Source organism: Periophthalmus magnuspinnatus, chromosome 10, assembly GCF_009829125.3.
Source record: "Periophthalmus magnuspinnatus isolate fPerMag1 chromosome 10, fPerMag1.2.pri, whole genome shotgun sequence".
In the NCBI taxonomy this organism is placed as follows: Eukaryota; Metazoa; Chordata; class Actinopteri; order Gobiiformes; family Gobiidae; genus Periophthalmus; species Periophthalmus magnuspinnatus.
In genome coordinates, this window is record NC_047135.1 from 23151835 (window position 1) to 23172829 (window position 20995).

Consider the following 20995-nt stretch of genomic DNA (forward strand, 5'->3'; position numbering starts at 1 on the left):
AGATTGCGATTTTTATTTGATTGTGATTAATCTCGCAACCCTACACCATTTTCTCCTGTTATTTCAGCTATGTACCCTTTCTCAGCTGCAGCAGCCAAACCATCAGCCTCCCCAGCCTCTCCATCTCCTCCTCTTCACCACGTCTCGCCAGAACAGGTCCACTTTTGATGAGCTGTATTTGAAATGTGATCTGGGAGAATAGGAGTTGTATCTTTTTCAGCCTTACTTGTATCTGATGGTTTTGCTGCCGGGGTGATCGTATTCTCACTTTAAAGTCTGGCTCCTCCGGGAGAGACATGAGCACAGTACATGGACTATTATAGTGAAATACAGTGAGTGTAAGGGCGCTCCCCGAGGACAGTGGACAGACTACATTTATCTGCTGCTACAGGCCACACTGCATTCATTCTGCCTGCATTTTTATCTGTCTCTGGGTCTGTCTAAGATCAACTGTGGGAAAGGAGATAAAAGATCCTGTACTATCAAGGCCTTTCCTAATATTTTGCTCTGTGGTAACACTTTATAAGCACACCTTAATTAACTTCAATAAAGCATGAACAAAGACTTAACTCATAATAAACAAATAGTTTATTAAGCATTATTCAGGCTTAGTAACTACTTAATGAAGCCTTTACTCAATTCTTCCCCACCATATATTTAAGCAAAATTTGTCTTGCCCAGTAGATATGTTTTGTAAGTAGTTCTTGAGGTCTTAAAGTCTGCATCTAATTATAAAGCACTTTACTTTTAAATCAAGAAGCACGCTGTTAGCATACCAATTGTTGTTAACTTGTAAGTTGTGAAACCTGCTTATAAACTCTGGACCGCTGCAAATTGATAAAAATAAATGAACTTTTTTTTTTTTCTTTTTAACACAGTAAAAATAAAGTACAATGACCACACAATTATAAAGGGTCTAGTGCTGAAGTAATGTGTAGCTGATCATTTTATTTTATAATCTGCTAAAGATTTAAAGTTCAGAGAGTTTGGCCTAATGTATTATTAAGTCTATTAGTTACATGTAACTACTAACTTACAAACCATAATGATTCAGTTTCCTCAGTAGTGAAACACCTATGTGGCTGCCTTTGAAATGTTAAGTATTATTAGTATGAACCAAATCACAGAGTAAGATTTCTAGTGACAAGTTTTAGTTTTTCTCACCATATTGACATTTAATTTAATTGTGCTGGGAGTAACCTACATGTATAATTTTTGTAGTTTAATAAGCTATGCTAAAACCCTGGTATTGTCAGAGTAGTCAGTCAGTTTTTAACCAATACAAACTCATTCCAGACAGTAGATGGCAGCAGAAAACAATTAGATTACCATTCCTCCTTTGCAGATTCACAAAGACAGTCTGATTTGTGTTTTAATTAAGCTACTACATTTACAAACCAGGCAGCGTCATATATTTACACAGTTTGTAACAGTAATAAAAATGTATATAAAAGGTTAATACTTTAAATCTAATACATGGAAATGAACAAAAGTAGGAACCTTGATACATTTTGCACTTGTAATATACTGAATAAGTAATGAAAGGGAATGATTCTTTTGTTTGGACAGTGTGAATACAGCAGTGGAATGAGGAGGTAGTGGAATGTCAGAACCCAGACTAACCAAGGATCTCCACTTCATAACTTAACAAGGTGTAACTACTACGCACTAAGAAAAGAATTGTTGTATCATGGTTAGGAGGGCAAAGGGGTGGACTACCAGACTTTTTTGGGAAAAAAAAGGAAATTTCCCATAGTAACTTTGTGTAATTACAACCCTTATGATAATTTTTATTCCCAAAACATTCCCAAAATTCCAGACAGGTTTTTGCAGATTTGTTGCAAAATGTCAGTGATTGACTTTTCCTAAAACCATTTCTTACTTATGTAAACTATTAAACATGTTTTTAGATCATATAATCCCGACCCAACTCATACAGTTAAACCTTAAGTGCCCCCTTCCACCACTGAGGACCTATTACCTTCCCTCAGACATGCCAGTGACATGTCCGGGGGAAGAAACCAAAGGAATTCTTTCTCTGAACGCTGTGGGAACTATCAACAAGAAATTAATGAGCTACAAGCATGGATATTTGCTTTAGAATCTGAAAAAGGACTCCACCGGATGCTACCAGTAACTTCCAGTGCTAAGCAGCCCACAGTTACTTTCAGAGAAGAGGGTGAAAAAAAACATTACTGTTTCAACAATGGTGTCTTCCTTGGTCGTCTCCCATTATGTCCACTTTGGCTCAAATAACGACGGATGGTGCGATCTGACACTGATGTTCCATGAGCTTGAAGTTCATCTTTAATCTCTTTAGAAGTTTTTCTGGGCTCTTTTGTTACCATTCGTATTATCCGCCTCTTTGATTTGTCATCAATTTTCCTCCTGCGGCCATGTCCAGGGAGGTGGGCTACAGTCCCATGGATTTTTAATTTCTGAATAATATATGCAACTGTAGTCACAGGAACATCATGCTGCTTGGAGGTGGTCTTGTAGCCTTTAACTTTAACATGCTTCTCTATAATTTTCTTTCTAATCTCCTGAGACAACTCTTTCCTTTGCTCCCTCTGGTCCATGTTGAGTGTGGTACACACCATGTCACCAAACAGCACAGTGACGACCTGTAGCCCTATATATAGGCCCAGTGACTGATTACAAGATTGTAGACACCTGTGATACTAATCAGTGGACACACGTTGGATTAACACTTCCCTTTGGTCACATTATTTTCAGTCTTTTCTAGGGGTACCATCATTTTTGCCCAGGCCTGTTTTATGATTTTTTTAAGTAATTCTGTTGAAGCATGGTTGAAAAGCAATGTCTGATTTTCATTTGGCTAAATTTTATATAATTTTTTTTTATTTTAGTGATGGTGAGATGAAGCCTCATGAAGCATTGAACCACTTGAGCCAACTGGTTCGAGAAAGGGTTCATTTCTCGAAGCTTCATGTGCTTATGAACCCACCTACTGGCCAAGTGTGTTATTTATTTATTTATTTATTTATTTATTTATTTATTTATTTATTTATTTATTTATTTATTTATTTATTTATTTATTTATTTATTTATTTATTTATTTATTTATTTATTTAGAAAAGGGACAGTGCATATTAATGAACATAAGATACATATGTAAATATGCCAGATTTTAGCCACAGGCTAGTTTCCATCTGTTGTCCCTGGACAGGTTGATGGTCACATTTAACATAAAATACCACATACACAAAATACAGTCAAATACATACAGGGCAGGACAGAAGCCAAGTCAAAAACATAAACTCAGGAGGGTTACTACAACTTTTAAAGTACTGTGTGTATTGCACAAGTCCTAAAGTGCTAAGTGTATTGCACAAGTTCTAAAGTGCTAAGTGTATTGCACGAGTTCTAAAGTGCTAAGTGTATTGCACGAGTTCTAAAGTGCTAAGTGTATTGCACGAGTTCTAAAGTGCTAAGTGTATTGCACAAATTCTAAAGTGCTAAGTGTATTGCACGAGTTCTAAAGTGCTAAGTGTACTGCACGAGTTAATCACAGGCAGCTTTATCTGAACCACATAATGTGTGATGCATTGAATGTTTTTGTCTGTTGTGTATGTTGGGAATCACTATGAATGACAAAGAATGTATGACCAAATCATTTGTGTCCATATATTATCACATATGTGTATAATAATAATAATTTTGTATGTGTTCTGTGTGCATACGTTTTCCCAAATATGGCAAGTAAAGCTGTTTTTCTGAAAATGGCAAGGGGTGTAATCAGACAGAGGACAGTGAAAGTGCTTGTGGAACTAGGGAAAGGGGGCACAGATAATGCTTGTGTAACTTGGACAATGATGTACTGGACAGGGGAAATTGTATTCAATTTTATTCAAAAACAAGAGTTTCTCAACAGTTTTTGGTTTTAAACGATTTCTTTTTTTTTTTTTTTTTGAAACAACCTCTCCTCATCCTCTGTGCCTTTCACAAGGCACAGAGGATGCCGGTGTGCACAAAAATGCAAGTGCCAGTTTGTATAAATTTGGGTAGATCAGTTTTTGCCTTTCCCAGTACCCCAAAGGGTTTTCCAATATTGGGCTCTGAAAGGTACCTTCCTTCTCTTCCTCTCTGGCTCCATCCTATCACCTATTCAACTCACCTCACTCTCCTAAATCTCTCTCCCTAAACTCTCCAAACTATCTGCAAACTATCTGCAAACTATTTCCAAACTATATACAAACTATATAAACGCTATTCAAAATCAACTATCCAAATTCTCCAGACGTATAATCCAAACTCTCAACTAAACGCAACTCTCCTACAAACATACAACACATTTGAATGAAGCCTGAGGGGTCTATATAGCAGTAAAAGCTCGCGGCAAAATCCGAACCACTTCCCGAAGCGATCACGTGGTACTGCTGGGCAACGAGGCTTCGGATGTCATCATTTTCAGCTCCTCCCCCAAATGAAGCAAGCCTCGATACGTGCTTTGTGGAACATAACATCACTAATTTATTTTTACCTTTGTCAGATTCAAGTTATTTCTGTTACCATTGTGAGTTTTTCTACGGAAGGGTACCAACAATTTTGCCGTGTGTACATACTACTCCATTCAAGAGGGTGCTGTAGAGCAGTTTTATACCATAACTCATACATTATTATGTTCAGGTTCTCAATGTGCAAAAAATTTCTACAGGGTTTGAATCAATATGAAATCACCTGTGAGAAATGAGTATTTTTTTATGCTGTTCAAAAAATGGCCACTGTTTTGCAGCTCATTAACAACTCTAAACAATAATCTTTAATTGCACATGGGTCTAGGTTATTTTGACCAATTTTCAACCCTTGGAGGTTTTCAAAGTATGAGGGGAACAATTTTGCAAAAAATACGGCCAACCTTCATGTTGGGTTTAGGGTGGGGTCATAATTTTTTTTTTTTTTTTTTTTTTACTTGACTTGACAAGTTTTTTTTAAGGGGGTGCCTTTCAACCTTTTTTAATTGTGCTTTTTGATTAATTTTTTGGGGGAAACTTGAATTTTAGGCTGTTGTTGAATTACTCTAAAGAGTCTCTTTAGTCTACAATAAAGTACAGTTTTCTGAACCCCATGTATTTCAGTGACACATTTTTGAAGTTGCTATGGTAACAGGGTTGACGATAGAGATATGTCTTTTTTGACTTTTTTCTTCAGTATGGCAAGATGGATGCCTGTGCCAAATTCCAATTCTATCTGACAAAGTATATTTCTTTACCCAATTCAAAAGTTCCAGGGGGCACTGTAGAGCAATTTAATATCACAGCTAGGTAAATTGTATATCATTGCATTCAGGTTGTCATTATGCACAGAGTGTATATTAGTGCTGGGCAATAGGACACTGCACATGGGTCTAGTTCCTAATATTACAGTCTTGTGAATGAGAATTCATGGTGTAAAAATGCAAGTATGAGAGGAAAAATGTAGCTAATATTAGGTTCCACACACAATGATTGAGTCCATGTAGGGTTTAGGGTGGAATTGACATGGGCTATGCGTATAACAAATTTGATTTGTTATAAGGTCTCTCATTGCTGTAATGTTTTTAGATTTTTGTCAGAATACAATTTTTTGCATGTATGATATGTTCTATTTTTTGTGCTAAGTTTCTGATTTTTACATAGGGTTTTTTTTCCATTGGCCCCATGAAAATGCTGTCTTTCATTATTTTTTTCTTAGGGTCTAAGCTCATCGAGTGTTGTCTTCAGCTTGGGCCTAATGTCACTTCCTGCTCACCACACAACCACTCCACTTCCCCTTAACCCCTCCCCATTAAGTATAGGCAGTATAGAATATCACATCAATTTAACCTATTAGACCAATGAATGGAGTCAGAGGAGCAGAATTATCTAGAAGAGAGACTTGTAATATTTACACTGTCAACACACATTCAGATTATCACTAGTGCAGAGGTTACTGGGAAGCCATCAGACCCAGAGGTCATCAGCCACTGAACTAAAACAAACAAATGGTACAACAGGGATGGTGCAATTCAACGTTTTACTAGTTATATAAAAAAAAATAAAAAAAATAGAAAACGTTCCAAATAGGAAGGGAGCATGGGTGCGAACTGGTGCCATTTTCTTCTGGTTCCAATTTATTTCTACTGACAAATTGTTACTTCTTTCTCTGCAACTGTTGCTGTCAGGTTCGTCATACTGACCTTCAAACATTTATATTAAAAAGCTCTACACGATCCTGGTGGTTTTATTTCATTAATCAAGATATGAACATTAATAACAGACCAGTCGGGTGCCTTCTTTCCCTGAGGTTGACCCCGCTAGCGTTAGTAACCGGTTTGATAGACAGTAGTGCTCCTCGTTGCTAAGGCTTGAGTACCTTCAACAACCTCCTGGTTGCTCTTTGGCTCTACTCTCGGATTTCCAAATATGAATCTTGGTTGCAAATGTGTGTGTTAAACATGTATGAAAGAAACAAAACACAACTCTGGGTATGTTTTTGATTTATAACATATTATAACATAGATATGGGCCCTTTAACAACTGGTTACAAGCTTGACATAACTCTAGTAAGATCATCAGACAGTGGCTCAATGTTGTGGTTGTGGTGTGCACAGTGGTCAGGAGGCGGCCATGTTAGATCCCGTGGTGTCTGGGCCCTGGCAAAGCTGGAGCCGGCTGTCAGCTGGCAGGATTATTTGCAGGGATCATAACCACCATTGTTCCAGTCTGACTTGACGGTACATGCTGTCTCTGCGCGTAGCAACAAAACAGGCTTGACACACATGCAGAGCATTCACTGCACTGGCATAGCTATACCACTCAAATGATGATGATATATTCAATGCAGCAATACATCTTCTTTGCTGTACAAATTTATTCAATGCAGTACAGTAATCGTGCATGCAGTACAAATATCTTCTTTGCCTTACCTATATCTTCTATGTACTACCTTCTTTACATTACAAATATTTGCTATTTTCTTTTTATTCATTCACTTTTCAAACTCTGGCCCAATATAAAAGTAGTGGATACCAACCTGTGCATGACTTTTTCAACTTGTATGAGTCACTGACTCGCACATTAGCATTCAAGGGTAGGATTACATAATTTAAGCAGTACTAAACACTAAATCAACTTTTTTTTTTCTACTAAAACTGTATATGGTGTAGTATACTGTAGTGTTGTCTAATGTTCCTAATGCTTTTTTTGGTAATACTAGGTGTTGGAGCCATTTTGGTCATGTCTTATCTATTCCTCTACACTACATGACGATACTTGTATTGTATCATGCAGTTATCTGCCCTGTATAAGAGAGGACAGAGGGCACACTGGTGTGTGGAGGTGAACTAAAACAAACAAATGATACAACAGGGATGGTGCCATTCTTTGACCGTGGTCTATGGAGCACTGAGATGTGTGCATTTGTGGATGACTAAAAGGTACGCCAATAAACGTTTGGAACCTAATATTTTCTGGACTTTTGATGAAGACACGTGTCCGAGATGCTGCCTGCACTGTAGCCTAATGAACCTTGCATAGGGGAAGTTTTAACCTCTACACTAGGTTTGCAAAGTAGATACATTTGCAGCTTTCGAGTCAAAAACATCTAAATTGAAGTGTGTGAAATTTTAGGAGTTTGGTAACATCACACAGGACTGCCCTGATTACAGCCAGGTGTTTCTCATTACAAACACCTGACTGCAGGGCCAGAGTTTGAAGTGTGGGTACCTGTTAGACCACACTGTTCCTCCTCTGTCCAGACTCCAACCCTGTTCTCGATACAGCAATATCTCAAGCTATTGTTTGTGGGCGTGATAAGGATTTTTCACATTAAAATGTAATAATCTATTGTATCTATGTCTGTCTATGTTTGCCATGTTGTGCGATTTTCCAGGAGCTCCCCAATACTGGAGCTCCCAAATACTGACTTGTTACCAATGATAGTGTAAATAAAATAATTGGTAACAAGTCAGTATTGTGTATTCTTGCCCCACTCTTGTGCTGTGCACAGGAGGATAGGGCTGGTTATGTAACAGTGAGGAGGAGTGCTTTGGCTTTGGCTTTGTTGTCAATAATTCAGGCCTGAGTTACATGGACTCTGTCATTGGGGAGATTCTGTACTGGATGATGCAGGCATCTAGGGGGCGCTCAAAAGGAGATGGTGGATATGTTTCTATAAAGAACAGAGTAGACATGATAGGGAACATATATATATATATATATATATATATATATATATATATATATATATATATATATATATATATAGTGCATATTCTACATTGTCAAAAACAATGTAATAATCTATAATCTTGTTTGCTCCGTCTTTGTTATGGTGACAGGAACTGGCTGAGTAGGTTTACACCTGATGCCTTTCCTGTCCCAAGTCACCACATGACTACACATGTCCTATATCCCAAGCCTACAGTTGTGAGGTTTGATCCTGTCAGAAGGCGAACACTTTGCCCTCTTCACTGCTGTCACCCTACAAATACTGCAAATCATTATCATTCATAAGCCACATTGAATTTCCACATGTCCCTGTTTGACCCTGCAATGATGGCTCCAGCTGTGGCCCCTGACTGAACATAACAACAAAATCAAGCATTTTTCAGTTGGAAGGAAAATGACATTGCAATTTGAGATGGAGGGCAGGGCTGCCTATAGAATGTCATTCTTTTTAGGATTTAACCTTGTGGCTTACAGTCCTTTCAGCAGATAGCAACGTATTTGAAGGCCCTATATTATGCAAAATTTAGTCTTGTGAGCCTTAAACCACATTAGAATATTATCATACCTGGAGGTGTGTTTTGTTTCATTCACACATGTTTAAATAATCCTGCATTATTATTCTGGCTACATCTCCAAAGCTCAAAATGCTCTGATCCACCTTATGATATCATGACAGACAAGACAAGACAATGTATTCCTGTTTTTTTCATGTGGAAAGTTATTACTGGACCAGTTATTACAAAGATATCTACAATTTGAAACCCTAAAGGACAATTGATTGCTATTACAAATAAATTATTGATGATGCATCTATCTTACTCAGCAAAAGAATATTATAAATAAATGGGAGACTCGCAGTTTAAATTTTACTTAAAATTAAGTAATTGGGATTATGTATAATTAAATGCATTTGTATGTGTAACCTCCGTTGTGTACATTGTTGCATGTAGAAAGTTGGACTGTACAGGTTAATAGCATTCTATTCCATTAAATATAACTTTATTTAAAAGTAACAGTAAAAGTAACATTTTACGGATAAGTATATATAGCTGAACCTTTGAGTACATTTTACACATGTTAAAAGCATTACACAATGTGTACATGTAAATACAATATCAACACAAATACATCATAGTTGATGCAAGATGATTAATACTTTTATAAATATATATCAACATGTATTTAAACAGTCAATAAGAATACTATACAAAATATATGTGGCACCTGCACTATTAACAATATATACAAAGTTACAGCTTACATCTGACTACAATTCATGCCCCATTACAAAAACAAGACTCAGTCAAGTCAGTACTTGACAAAATAACAAAATGCATTTCTTTCTCTAATGCACAAATTCCGATTAACCGGTCATATCCTTTTTTCTCTTTGCTGGAATTATTACAGGATATGTGACATGCTTTTAGTGTCACTTTGAAATGAAAAATATATTTTGGCTCGAGCTTGCTAAGATTCTATGTCATTTTTTGTGTTTACATGTCAGAGTAACAATGCTCCAAAAACAGTGATTGTCAACATCCCACCACAGAAATGGCATTATAGTGGAAATGTATTGTAATTTGTCATGGGCGGAAATATTGTAAATTCCAATGATTTCAGCCGATGCCAATATCAGATTATTGTCTTGCTGTTGTGGACGATAACCGATATTTTCTAATGCCAATACCGATATTTGAAACATATGGCAAGGCCCACAAACTGCAGTAAAATTCACAAATTCACTCTCACCTCTGTAAAATATATTTATCAGGATCCAAATGGCCTATAATTAGTTTCGGTTTTTTTAATAATCGGAGCTTGGTTGAACCAATGGCAGAGCGGTGTGGCCTAGTCAGAGTCCTCACTGCTGCAGTAGGAGCTGTCACAGCACTCGGCCGTGTACAGGAACGTGTGGACGCTTGGGTTGAGCTTTGGGACCCAGTTGCGTGGCACCAGGAACGTGGCCAGGTTAAACAGGTCCACAAACACTTTGTAGCGGTCACTGCAGGGAGAGAGAGAGGCAAAGGTTAGTTTTTCTATGAGATCATACATGCCCTAAAAAAACTTAAATTTACCACTTGTGAGATTATTCGATTTATTTATTTATCCTTTTACCAGTAGATGCAGATGTGAAACCTGTTCCCCCTCCCCCCACCTGGCCTTTGTTCAGATTCACCTGTGCTCTCTGGTCTTCTTCTGTCAGGCCAGAGCTGGCAGAATATCAGACAGCAATGAAGTAGATAGCATCTACTGGTGATATGTGAGAATACAACAGGGCCGTGTCTGCCTATCTTTCTTCTACATCTACATAAAATTATATTATTTAGGTTTTTAAATCAATGGTCTATATGTTTTTCCTCCATATTTGTTTTGAATACTCATTGAATTGAATATTTTTGACAATATGTAGAGCCAATTTAATATTAAATGACTATAAACTCAGTTATTTATATACAGCACACTACAGTCCTGTTTTCCATAAACCATCTGGCTGGAGCTAATGCTGCAGTAAAGTGTTCAAATACATCTTTAAAAAAGTGCAAATATGACTGACGCAAACATTTATGTACAGTATACCTTAAAGAGAATCACACAGGCCTTGTTAACATACTGCAAAGAAATGGAAGCCAACCAGAATAAAATATCATATTAACAAATTTTAGTCTTGTAATAAAGTAATAATGTAGTACCTGACGGTGGACCTGAGATAGTGGTAGCCCGAGGAGCCGCCTGTTCCTGCCTTACTGCCAATCATCCGATGGACCATGCACACGTGGTTATCTGGATGAAAAGGCATTGAGTAAATCCCATGTTATAAATAGTCATTGTTCAAGTCATTTCTTCACACCACAATGTAGAATGAAGGAAGTGCAACTAAGCTAAAACAAGGGCTGCGTTTAAATGCACACCAAAATCTGATGTTGTTACCGGATTTCTGGACCTTTAAGAAGATTTAAATGATGAGTGTTATAACTCCAAAAATGTGATAGATTTTGAGTGTGCATGTAAAAAACAAAAAAACATAAAAACATAAAAGAGATTGAAATAAAGTAGAGTGACAGCTGTCTCTTGTTTCCATGTGTAATCATAACGTACCTTGATATCCATCCTATTACTCTGCTGTTACTGTAGTGAAGTAAAGTGCTACCATCTTCTTTACACATGTGAAACATTTGTGACTAATGGCCGATGTTTTTTGATCTCTTGTTACTATATACACTCACTGTCTAACATTTAAAGTGTATTATCATTCACTTTTAATAACTTATCTATTTGATTTTGTTACAGAAATGCCATTGCACTCACATCTCCACTTGGTCATGAGCGTGTCGATGTCCATGAGGGAGTTGAGCAGCTGGAAGGGGACCTGGAAACGTGGCTCCTCTCTGCAGGTATCACAAAAAAACAAGGTTCAGACACTTAGCCTAGCCTAGCATGACACCTCACGTTAGCATCCATGGTGTCAAGTCATTATCGCCTTGTTCTGAGAGCACGTACAGGAGCTATGGGATTTTTGGTTCTATTATTGGAGCGATTATTGGTTTAAAAGGCCCATTTTTGTTTTGTGAAAGGTTTGTTATATTTGCTGGAAATTCTGAGTTCAAAACTGCAGCATTGTTTCTCACCTGCCTCCGAACCCTAAATGTTTCTATTGCTGTATGGGGCAGTTGTTAATATGGTGGGGAAAAGCTAAACTAATTAATCTTAACCATTTGCAACAGCCCAAACTTATTCCATACTTTCGTAATGCATGACAATTAGTACGCTAACAGTGCAACAATGCTACTTCCTGGTTTACTGCTGATTTAAACGCTTTATAATAAGATGCAGACAGCACACAGTGGTGCCTTTAATTGTAAGACCAGTCTGAACTTTTTTAATGACTGTATTACTGAGCTGTGGGCGGGGATAAGTTGTAGTTTCAAATGGAAATTTTCAGTGCACTCAAGCCATAAATAGACTTGGTTTGGTCCTGTACTAGTCCTGGTCAGAGGTGGGTAGTACTCAGTTACATTTAGTTACATTTACTTGAGTAACTTTTTAAAGAAATTGTACTTTTCAGGGTTATTTTTAGTAGCATACTTTTACTCCTACTTGAGTGATATGTTTATTGAAGTAACAGTACTCTTACTTGAGTAAAGGTTTTGGTTACTTTTCCCACAGTGAGTAAGTCTACAAGTGACAAAACCTTTATGTTGACGATATGAAATGATTTGAACATTTGTGTTTCTTGCACTGCTCTTTCAGATATGAATTTTTGTGTTTATCCCTTGAAAATACCAAATTTTATGCTTTTGTCCTCCAAACTACATTATCTTCAAATTATAAATCAGATGTTATGTCCTGACAGGTGAGTAGTAATTTCTTGGACCACTACTTTGTACTTCTACTTGAGTTGTTGTTACTCTTACTTGAGTGCATCATTTGAAAACTTTACCCTCCTCTGGTCCTGGTTTAGTTCTAGGTTTAGTCTCAGTATAGTCCAAATTTTCATGTACTCCTCTGATACCCTCTAACCACACAGGTCCCAAACTCATAAAAGTGCCTTCGTTCTGAGTCGTGCACACTTTTCACAATCTGTTCACGCTGACAGTTAGAATGGAGGTGAGAGCTTGCTTAATGATCTTAATGAAACATAATTCCCCTGCAATTTTACAGAGCGAAGACAATTAAAGGTGAAGAAAGCTGCGTACCTGAAGAAGTAGATCATCAGCGCGCCTTGGAGAGCCTTGTAGGATAGCCGCCTCTCGCCTTGTTACAAAGCAATACACAACAGGAGGGAATTACATTTAGAAGGATTAATGAAGAGGCAAATGTATGTGTTCACAAGGAAGGGGAAGTGTAGGAGTGAGGTGAGAAATGGTTTACACTTGATCTGGAATGTTTCACAAGAACATGATGGCACTAGACCAAGTTACAGACCTGTGGAGAGGCAAGCTCATTCACAGTAAGAATGTATATTTTTCTATGGGGTATTATTTGCTAACTCCTAACATATTTAGATTACCATGTTACCTTTTATTTTTTTTGAAAATGATATATCCGCCAAAAACAACAAATTAAAATGCCACTCCGCTTTCATACATGCATGGATGAACAACATTATAATATGGTAAAAGGCTCCAAAAAGTTTATTTTGCATTATGCCCTCACTTTAAATAGCACATTTAAGTATTATCTATCATTTAATGCCATACTGTGGAGCATTCCAGGAACAGACTCTTTGACCAGAAAAGTGACCGTTAACAAATTTATTGTAGTGTTTATTTTTGCACTTTTCTTGGTTTCTTCCGGTGGCGCCCATTTATTCACAGCAAATATTGACACTTTGCAAATGTCATCAACATTTCCTGGGATGGGAAAAACCAACTAGAGGCACTGCTCTGTTTGAAGCTCTGTTACTTTAATCAAAGCTTTATTTTAACACAATCTGACCATAAAGAACTGGCCTAGCTGAAACTACAAGAGGTTATTTGTGCTGTTAATCAAGTCCCTCTCAAATAACATTACAGTCACAAGATAGCTAGCATTAGCTCACAGTTTTTCAGTTGCTCTCACTTTTTTTTGTTGAAAATCAAACACCTAAATGGGACCATGGAAACTTGCATTAATACCAAGCTCCTGAAAATGTTTTATTTAACTCTATTTTGTATTTTTAGTGAGCTTTAAGGCAATCCAAAAATGTATCATGCTGTGTTTGTGTTCTTCTGAATATTGCTCATTGATGGAAAACCCCCAGAGTGATGTCACTGCAAAGTATCAATACTAAAAAATACTAGTCAGTGCTGTGGTTCATGTTGCTAGCTCTGTCTGTTCTGTTCTAACTTGATAGGAAATCATAAAGGTTCATTTTCTGCATTATCGTACCTTTGCTGACTAAGTGGTCATGTCGCTTCTCATCAAACAGCGAAGTGAAGAGCTCTTTTTGTTTGACCACCTCCTCCAACAGTTCCTGCTTGTCTTCGCCGTCCATCATTTTCTGCCCCAAACACAAAAAATTGTTGTTTCAGTCCATCTGCTGTCCAAACTTCAGTAACACATTTGTACTAAAAACTCCCATTATATCTCACCTCGATCTTTTCCTTCTCGGCCTTCAAACCTTCAAAGATATTGATTTCCAGTCTTTCCCAGAAGTTGAATCCTTCCACCTCCAAGCCTGGCGTCCTCTCCAGCCATTCCTGACAAAAGCAGTGGTTAGCACACAGACATTTGGCCTTCACTTGGAGTAAAAAGTTTATATTTTGTTGTAGGGGTGTGCATGTATTATGTAATAGTTTCATGGGTTTAGTCATTTTAAATCAAAAGCAGGCTGTGCAGGCAGATGCATAGGGTCTAACCAGTCACTAGGGGGGCCAGAGAAACTAAAATAATGGATTAAAAAAAAATTGTGACCTTGATTCACTTTGCAGGTGAAAGTGGGGACTTAGCTATGTATATTTCTACCAATAGAAAAAAAAAAACACCTAAAGTTGCTCTATGTAAGTGTAATCACTCAGTTGTCCAGGTCTGAAATGTAAAATTTATATAGATATAAGGCAGCGTCCTCCAGTAATCTGACCAGAACTGAAGAATTGGCTTGGATGAGCAGCGGAACGTCTTCACTCCTACAACTTTTTGTCCAGTTGACAGATTTTACATTTTGCTTTTACTTTGCACTAACTTTTCTGCTGGAGGGCATGCCACCTGCGTTTCTCTATGGAGAGGTTACTGCTCTGCCTAAAGGACTCCACATGTGGCATTAAATTAATCTCTGTAGAAACAAGCAGGTGCCAATCCAGACCGAGGTACAAGTCCGATCTGTGGAGAGGTAACACCATTCACAGAAGAATGCAGCATATTTTTGCTAGATACCCTATAAATGCTAGATGGGTTTAATGCCATATTGTGGAACATTCCAGGCAAAGTAAGTACATCTTCATGGAGTCAAGCATATGTAATCGCAATACAATACACGTGCCCTCCACCACAAAAGTGACACAGTGCACCTTTAGACACTCTTTAAATATAAGTCGTATTGTCAGAGGCTTGCCTACATATATTGTACTGAGCTGCTTGTTCCTGCCTCACCTCCACCAGCTTGAGCAGAGAGGGCTCCTGCTCAGTCGCCTGCAGCAGCTCACTGTCGTGCCCTTTAAAGTTGTCTCTGTAATGGCGTCTGTTGTATGGCACCCTCAGGTTATCCGGAACGCCGATTCGGTTCTCCAGCAGACGGAACTGCAGACTCTGGAAGCCCGAGGCAGGAGACAAGTATTCCCTGTTCAGAGCATAGAGCCGAGGGTGAGAAGCAGAGACACAGCTCATACTGAGGAAGAGGGAATAAGTCTACACAGGACAACCAGGTACATCTCACAAATCAAAAAGTTCACAAGAGTTTACAACTAGCAGTGTTAAAGGCACCGTGCCTGTTTTTTTACTGTGTTTAAAAATGTGAAAAACAGAAATACGGTAGTCAATTTTAAACAGTTTGCAAGTTATTACTCACATTATGCATTCCCAGCATCCTAATTAGTCACAAAGAAAGTAAAATACTCTTTGCGAATTCTTTCTGCAGACCTGCGGCTCACCCAGACCCGCACTTGCACTTCGCCGAGGTCAGTGTGCATTGATTTTGATGACTATCTATGTTTTTTGGCAACCGCGCGAGTCCCGAAAAGTACTGCACTAGAAGTCAGTGTACACCAGGTTTATTTTGACCTCATGAGCTGTTTATACAATATTTCTGTACTGGGGCAAGACATATTTTGCTCAAAAGAACAAAAAACAAAAAACAAAACTAGTCAGTATTTTTTTTTTTTATAAAATCTGAATTATAAACAGGTTAGTTATGTTTTAGTGAATTCCAGGCACCTGAAGTCAAAGAAGTCCAGAGCCGTCATGGTTTCCAGCACTGCAAACTGGTCCACAAGCAGTCTGAGGATCATCACAATGCGGTGGATCCGAGTGTTCACCTTTAGCATGTTACGCTCATCACGGACCTAAACAGAGAATATCAGTTTTTAAAATATACTTCCCCCTTGCAAAAACATATATTAATAACAGTCACACTTTTTGACTGGGTCTTGTATATCTGATCACACCTGCCAGTCAAAAGTCAAAAAGAGGGTGTGTCCAAACTTTAGATTAAACGCCACTCAAAAGTTTAGAAGCAATCTCTCATTCAATGTTTACTTTACTTTACTTTACTACATAACCTTAAAAAAAGAGTCCAGGAGTGGTGACTTACATGTCCACTGATGAAGATGTCCCTCACAGAGTCCAGCTCGTAGAGGATCTGTTTAAACCACAGTTCATAGGCTGTGGGAGCAAAGACAGGATCACACTGCAGCTCTCATTAAGCCCACAGCACTGAGAGGTTTTGGGATAATTATACAGGGAAGTTTCATTTCCATTTGACTCCACACACTTTAGTTGATAATCATCCAGTCTTCACTTTTCTGTGTTAGGTCAGTTTGCAGTTAAACTCAACAAGAGTTTAAAGATTCATTTTAAACGTGACATGTTTGATTTAGACTAGCATACACCCATGGATCACTATGGAACCTGCTTGGATGACAAAAGTATTAAAAGGAATCAATATTGAGTATCAAGTCTATTCTTGAGTACCAAAATTAAGTTTGAAATTTTTTATTGTGACAATACTAGTTTGAATTCTATCACTGTAACAACCCAACAGCTTAAAGGTGCACTGCGTAATGTTTCTGCATAACATTCTATAGGCCAACAATATTTAATATAAATGGGGGTTCACTAAAATGAATGTTGTTAAATTCTTTTTTTTTTTTTGCTTTTTTTTTTTTTTTTTTTGTGATACAGTGAGTTCTTGGGTCGAATCGCTGATATGAATTATTAGGTGACCTTTATATTCTTCATAGCAAAGTATAACAATAAGGAAATCTGGATGTTACCCCCCATCTGGGAGAATGACACCCTCACATTTTACAATTTGAAAACCACCAATTATGTTACACACTATGACGTCATTATTATTATTATTATTATTATTATTATTATTATTATTGCTGATCAAAATACCCTGAAAAACATGCATTTCTCTATTAGTGTGAGTGGGATGCCTGTCCACAGATCTGACCTGCGACTTGGCCTGGTGCCACTTAGATAGATACATCTAATGTTATACTATACTATGTCTAGAACTGAAGACACAGCTTGGATGAGCAGCTCTTACAACGACTTAGTCAGTTGACAGATTTAGTCTTCGTCTTTTACTATACTTTGTCTAGTTGATGTTAGTTGACCCTATTACATTTACAATAATGGGTTTGCTCTTTAAAATTACTTTATATATATATATATATATATATATATATATATATATATATATATATATATATATATATATATATATATATATATATATATATATATATATATATATATATATATATATATATATATATATATATATTTTTTTTTTTTTTTTTTTTTCAAATTTAGTCAATTCAGTTTTCAGATTTACTGTACACATAACATTACCTTGATGAGTAACAATGAAGAGATGCTCATCGTGGATTTTGTTTGCCTTCAGTTCACTCTGGAGGACCTGCGCCCCAAGAACTTTGTCCAGCTGGAAGAAAGAAGAATATTTACTCTGAAAATAAAACTGCACTAATCAAAATGTTTGGACATATTTTTCATTTTGCTCTTTCTTTACTTCGATAGGGATAATGTCTTGAATAAGGTGTAAAATGAATCACAATACTGATAGCGGGTATCGCCTCCTCCTACCCAATAAAATGTACTGAATTGTGTTTAACCTCCTGAGCCCTGGAGTCCTCATATGTGGACAACATATGTGTATATATATATATATATATATATATATATATATATATATATATATATATATATATATATATATATATATATATATATATATATATATATATATATATATATATATATATATATATATATATATTCATTTTTTAACAGTTTAGAATGTTTTAAAAAAAAATTTTTTTTTTTTTTTTTCTTCCAGCTCCTGTCAGCAGCTCTTCACACGAGACACATTGTTCCAAAGGACACAGTGTTTGTTTAGTGTTTGTTTTTCTCATTTTGCTTTTACATTCATGACAAATGTTGCTGTGTTCAGGCACTTAATCGTTTTTGCAAATCATTATTCAAATGTTTTATCAAAATTATTAAAATGTCCACATATGAGGACATTTGATTTACATAATTTTTTTCTCAGAAACTACATAATGTAAAAAGATAATTCTTTGTTTTTACACTCATCAGGTCCCAATCAGCCCAAATAACAGAGAAATTAATAAAGCATGTCATGCAAGAGCTCAGGTCTCAGGAGGTTAACTTGGTATAAACTGTATCAATCGATATCAGTACACACTAAAAACTGTTATCGAAATGGAAAAAAAAAAAATCACAAATGATCACTGCATCTCTATTTACACTTACAATGTAATAATCTAATTTTAATATTGCCCACCTCTATATATATATATATATATATATATATATAGTAAGTATATTATTTGTAAACATTTATTAAGTGTACATTTTTTGGTTATATTTTGTTAAGTGAATATTTTATACCTGCAGGTAGTCTCCATAGATGATTCCTCCCTTACTGGCCTTGTTCACTCCTGCCTGTGCCACATCGTCCTCTTCCTCAGTTTTGGGAGGTCTGTTTTTGAACAACCTGAAGATCAAGAGCGCAAAAGGTAAGTCACTTCAGCTAATATAAAAAAAATCCAAATTCTTTTTTTAATATATCCATGCATGTCAACGTACAAATGCCGCTTCTCAAAGTAGGGACATCCACTCATGACGAAAGCAGCCGGAGTAGTGGTAGTAGTTGTTGTTGAGACCAACGTTAATATTTACTAAAGAAAATTTTCAGCTTGACTTTTAAAGAAAGCTGTTAACCAATCAGACGAGAGGAAACTGTGTCCGCCTATGTTTACCGCAAAAACCACCTTTGCTCGCCTGCTGTAAAATGCTCACAAAAGATGTTATAATAAATAAAAAAAAAACAAAAAAACAACAGAACATAGAAATGTATATTTTGGTGGAAGTACATAAGTGTTAAATAAAATAAGGGATTTTCAGTATAATACCTACATATAGATTCTTTAATGGAGTTAAGTAGAGAATTTTGAAGGTTACTGTGTTCACTGACAGTGTGTACATAGTCATTATGTAATGTCTGTACAACTGATGTAGCGATCGAAAAGAAACTATGAGCGAGTCCTGTCGTGAAATATCTGGACGTTTCTAGACATAAACAAAAATATATAAAATTTTACAAATGTGTTTCGAGTTACACAATCATCACTCTAATTTAACTCTGAAACTTTGAATAAATCTGTCAAGTTTTTTGCACACTTTGTAAAATGATTCACTCAAGACACAAAATGATTCAGAATGCTTGAAAAAGTAAACTTTGTGAACAAAATGTAAAACACTCTTCAAGCTGTTGAGAGTGAGATATGCTGAAAAAACTTTTTCAAATCCTTGCCTTTTAGCAGTTGGGGTTAGACATTCCAAGAAATCTGACTTGGACATCAAAGTCTCTCAATGAAAGCCTGATTAACACAGGTTTTCACTGCCAAAGTTGTGATTTCTAGTGTTTCTGTGTCCGTTTATAAAATCCCTTCATGTTGTGATTCCTGTGTGTTCTGTCGTGGCATTTGCGTCTTTGATCCATGGACTTTGGTAAGAGTGTGCAGTATTTCAGTACACAAACTAAAGCACGTGCAGAGTGTGTTTCTGTGTTTCAATGCTTGATCATTGTCTTTCAGGTTCTGCAAAAATGTTTTATGAAGTTTTGAAAACAATGTCAAGGCATTAAGGTGTATATAATGTTGTGCCAACATGAATTGCGTGTTGGCTCCCTGAGTGTTGGCTCCCTGACTGGGAAATTTTGGAATATGTGCAGAAATTTTTGGGTCAAACTGAAAATATAATAATGGGCAAAATGTGCACGTTACCACACAGTTTCTAAAAATAACATCTCGCAAATCAAGTTTGAGTTTTTCAGTTTTGAATCAGTCTAAAAAAGAAAGAAACAGCGTGTTTTTTTGTATAAACACAATTATAGAAAAATAATAATAATAATTTCATTCTACTTTGTTTGTTTAATAGTTTGTGTAATCATGAAGGAAGACATTGCAGACCAGGTAGAGAGTTGAAAGAAGTTTATCTGATCAGATGAATGAAGTTGCAGACAGCAGGCACATGCGTTGTGTTTCAGGGGACTTTTCCAGTACTTAAAGCCCCATAAAGGAATTATCTATAGAAGGCAGGTCTTATAAGGACTTAACTCATTTTACATACTGTCCGTACAAGGTCACAAAAGGATGTATGGTTAGCTGTTCACCAAGAGGGAGAATATGTCACTAACATATGCTTTCAGTCACTAAAAAGGTGCATTACTAGACCTCTTGTCAACAATACCAGTGTCATGTGATGAAGCAGCTGGTTCTAGTGAAGACGTCTTAAAATAAGTATGTGTCACATTCTTACAGAGAAACAAGTTCACCTCAATGCTTAAGACACAAAGTATTCAACTCAAGGTTTAAGAGTAAAGTAAAAATGTCTTCAGTTTGAGAATTAAACTCACATCAAAGTACTGAATGAATATAGTTGTGTTTTTTTAGGAACAAAGTTTATTTTTATTTTTTAACATAAATGTTTTTAGACCTACTGTGTTGTCCTGTGATGAACAGGACATGCCAGGTCAATGGACTCAAATATTTGCTGCCAGTTAATGCGTTATTTATTACAGTTGTTACGTTCTCATG

At 36.6% G+C, this 20995-nt stretch overlaps 1 protein-coding gene across 1 annotated transcript; it reads right to left on the reverse strand.

The window, feature by feature from the left end:
- Positions 1 to 8895: 8895 nt before the first annotated feature.
- Positions 8896 to 19070, reverse strand: tdo2a (tryptophan 2,3-dioxygenase a). The gene is made up of 12 exons (XM_033974294.2): positions 18984 to 19070; positions 18786 to 18891; positions 17706 to 17796; positions 16435 to 16505; positions 16059 to 16186; positions 15279 to 15465; positions 14282 to 14389; positions 14079 to 14190; positions 12905 to 12962; positions 11517 to 11596; positions 10901 to 10991; positions 8896 to 10212 (listed from the first exon to the last, which is right to left on the reverse strand). Exons 1-12 carry the CDS (start codon positions 19016 to 19018, stop codon positions 10059 to 10061), a joined length of 1221 nt encoding a protein of 406 aa, XP_033830185.1. The 5' UTR covers positions 19019 to 19070; the 3' UTR covers positions 8896 to 10058.
- Between the last annotated feature and the right edge of the window lie 1925 nt (positions 19071 to 20995).

Coding starts and splice junctions, on each gene's coding strand:
- tdo2a (XM_033974294.2), bottom strand. CDS start 19,018: ATGAGTGGATGTCCCTACTTTGAGAAGCGGCATTT. Junction 18,892..18,983: donor TACTTTGAGAAGCGGCATTT/GTACGTTGACAT, acceptor CTTGATCTTCAG/GTTGTTCAAAAACAGACCTC. Junction 15,466..16,058: donor CTGGACTTCTTTGACTTCAG/GTGCCTGGAATT, acceptor TGCTCTGAACAG/GGAATACTTGTCTCCTGCCT.